Below are 1,714 nucleotides of genomic sequence, written 5' to 3' on the forward strand. Positions count from 1 at the left end.
ATGTCTCCATACAGGATTGTGTATGGAAAAGCTTGCCATTTACCCGTGGAGATTGAGCATAGGGGGTATTGGGCGGTTAAAGCATGCAATCTTGATAGTGAAACGGTTGGAGAGGAAAGGAAATTGCAACTTCAAGAACTTGAAGAGATTAGATTGGAAGCTTATGAGAACTCACGGATTTATAAAGAAAAGACCAAGAGATTTCATGACAAACAAATTGAGGTGAAAGACTTCCAAATTGGTGACAAAGTACTTCTATATCGATCTCGTCTCAAATTGATTAAAGGTAAGTTGAGATCTAGATGGGAAGGACCTTATTGTGTTACTAATGTTTTCTTTTATGGAGTGGTTGAGATTCAGGATATGTCTACTGGCCGGGTTTTTAAAGTTAATGGACAAAGTCTTAAAAAGTTTCACGAAGAAGTGAAGGGCTTGGTGGTGGAGGAAATGGAACATGTTGATGCTATCTACCCGAGCTAGAGGGGAGTTTTACTCTATCTTTTGTTTCTTTGTAAATGAATAAATTTTAGATTTTAGTAGTTTTTCTTATTTGTTTAGGTAAAGTTATGGCTTCATTTAGAATTTTCTTGCATAAATAAATTTTGAGTCTCATTAGTAGTTTTTATTTTTTCCATAGTTATAGTTTTGGACTTTATGGTTCGATGTTCATGATAGTTACCATTTCTTTGAGTTTGATAGTCTTTGTTTTAGGAATTAATGGTACTTCCTTTTTTTGACAATTCTTTGTATCATTTTTAGGGATTTGAAAAGGAATGTTAAATTTGATTATCATGTTTAAAGACTTTATGGCATGATTGAACTCTAGGATTGCAAGAGGTTGATACTAGTGATGGATTCTTGATTGATGGAATGGTATGATAACTTTTATTTACCTAGTGAGGTTTGAGCCTATTTTGAGTGATGCACTTGTAGCTTATTTCACTCTAGAACTTGCTTCAAATCTGATTTATACCATTAGAGTAGTGTTGAGTCATTTTTATGAAATTTACTCCATTATCACAATGCCCTCACCTATTTGTGCCATTTTTCTTATCATGTATCATCATATCTTTGTTCTTTTCTCATTTCTTATTTCTTTGGATGTGGATACCTTGAATATTATGTGATGATTTCGTTTTGGCCGGGACGGACAAAAGAGTAAGTGTGAGGGAGGTGTTTAGTTTGGAAATGGAGTTCTTTTGAAATTGAGTTCTTTGTTTAGTCGGAGAATTGAATTCTGTAGAAATTAAGGAAGCTCAGTTGGATTAAGTTGGTTGTGTTATATTGTTTTAGTAATTGATACATTTGAGTGTGAGAAGAAATATTATGATCAGCTTGGAATTCTGGAAACTGAGTAGCTAAAGAAATATGCAGAAATTCAAGTGCAGTGTTGAAATTTTGTATTAGTTTTAGTATCAAAATCATAATGCAAGATTCAAAGTGAAGGAAGTTTAGTTGGAATTTGAGAAGATGTTGAAACAAATGGTATACAATATTTTTTTTATGGCATCTGCAAACACAAGGAATGATGGTTTCAGAACTTATTCTGGACACAAAAGAATGCCGGAACAATTCATCAATGGAGCACTCTTGAATGGAGTATCAATTACTTTGAGAAATTGAAGGAAAGGGGCAGCAAGTGAACTTAAACAGTGAGGAAAATGCGAGGAACAGAATTCAGAAAAAAAAACAACAACAAACGTGTGCAACTCTG

General features: G+C 33.7%; 1 protein-coding gene across 1 annotated transcript; it reads left to right on the forward strand.

The window, feature by feature from the left end:
* On the forward strand, positions 1 to 480 carry LOC122033926. Its single transcript, XM_042593074.1, has one exon. The coding sequence runs from the start codon at positions 1 to 3 to the stop codon at positions 478 to 480; it is 480 nt and encodes a 159-aa protein (XP_042449008.1).
* The last annotated feature ends 1,234 nt before the right edge of the window (positions 481 to 1,714 follow it).

The sequence above is a fragment of the Zingiber officinale genome, chromosome 11B (assembly GCF_018446385.1).
Source record: "Zingiber officinale cultivar Zhangliang chromosome 11B, Zo_v1.1, whole genome shotgun sequence".
NCBI classification, from domain to species: Eukaryota; Viridiplantae; Streptophyta; class Magnoliopsida; order Zingiberales; family Zingiberaceae; genus Zingiber; species Zingiber officinale.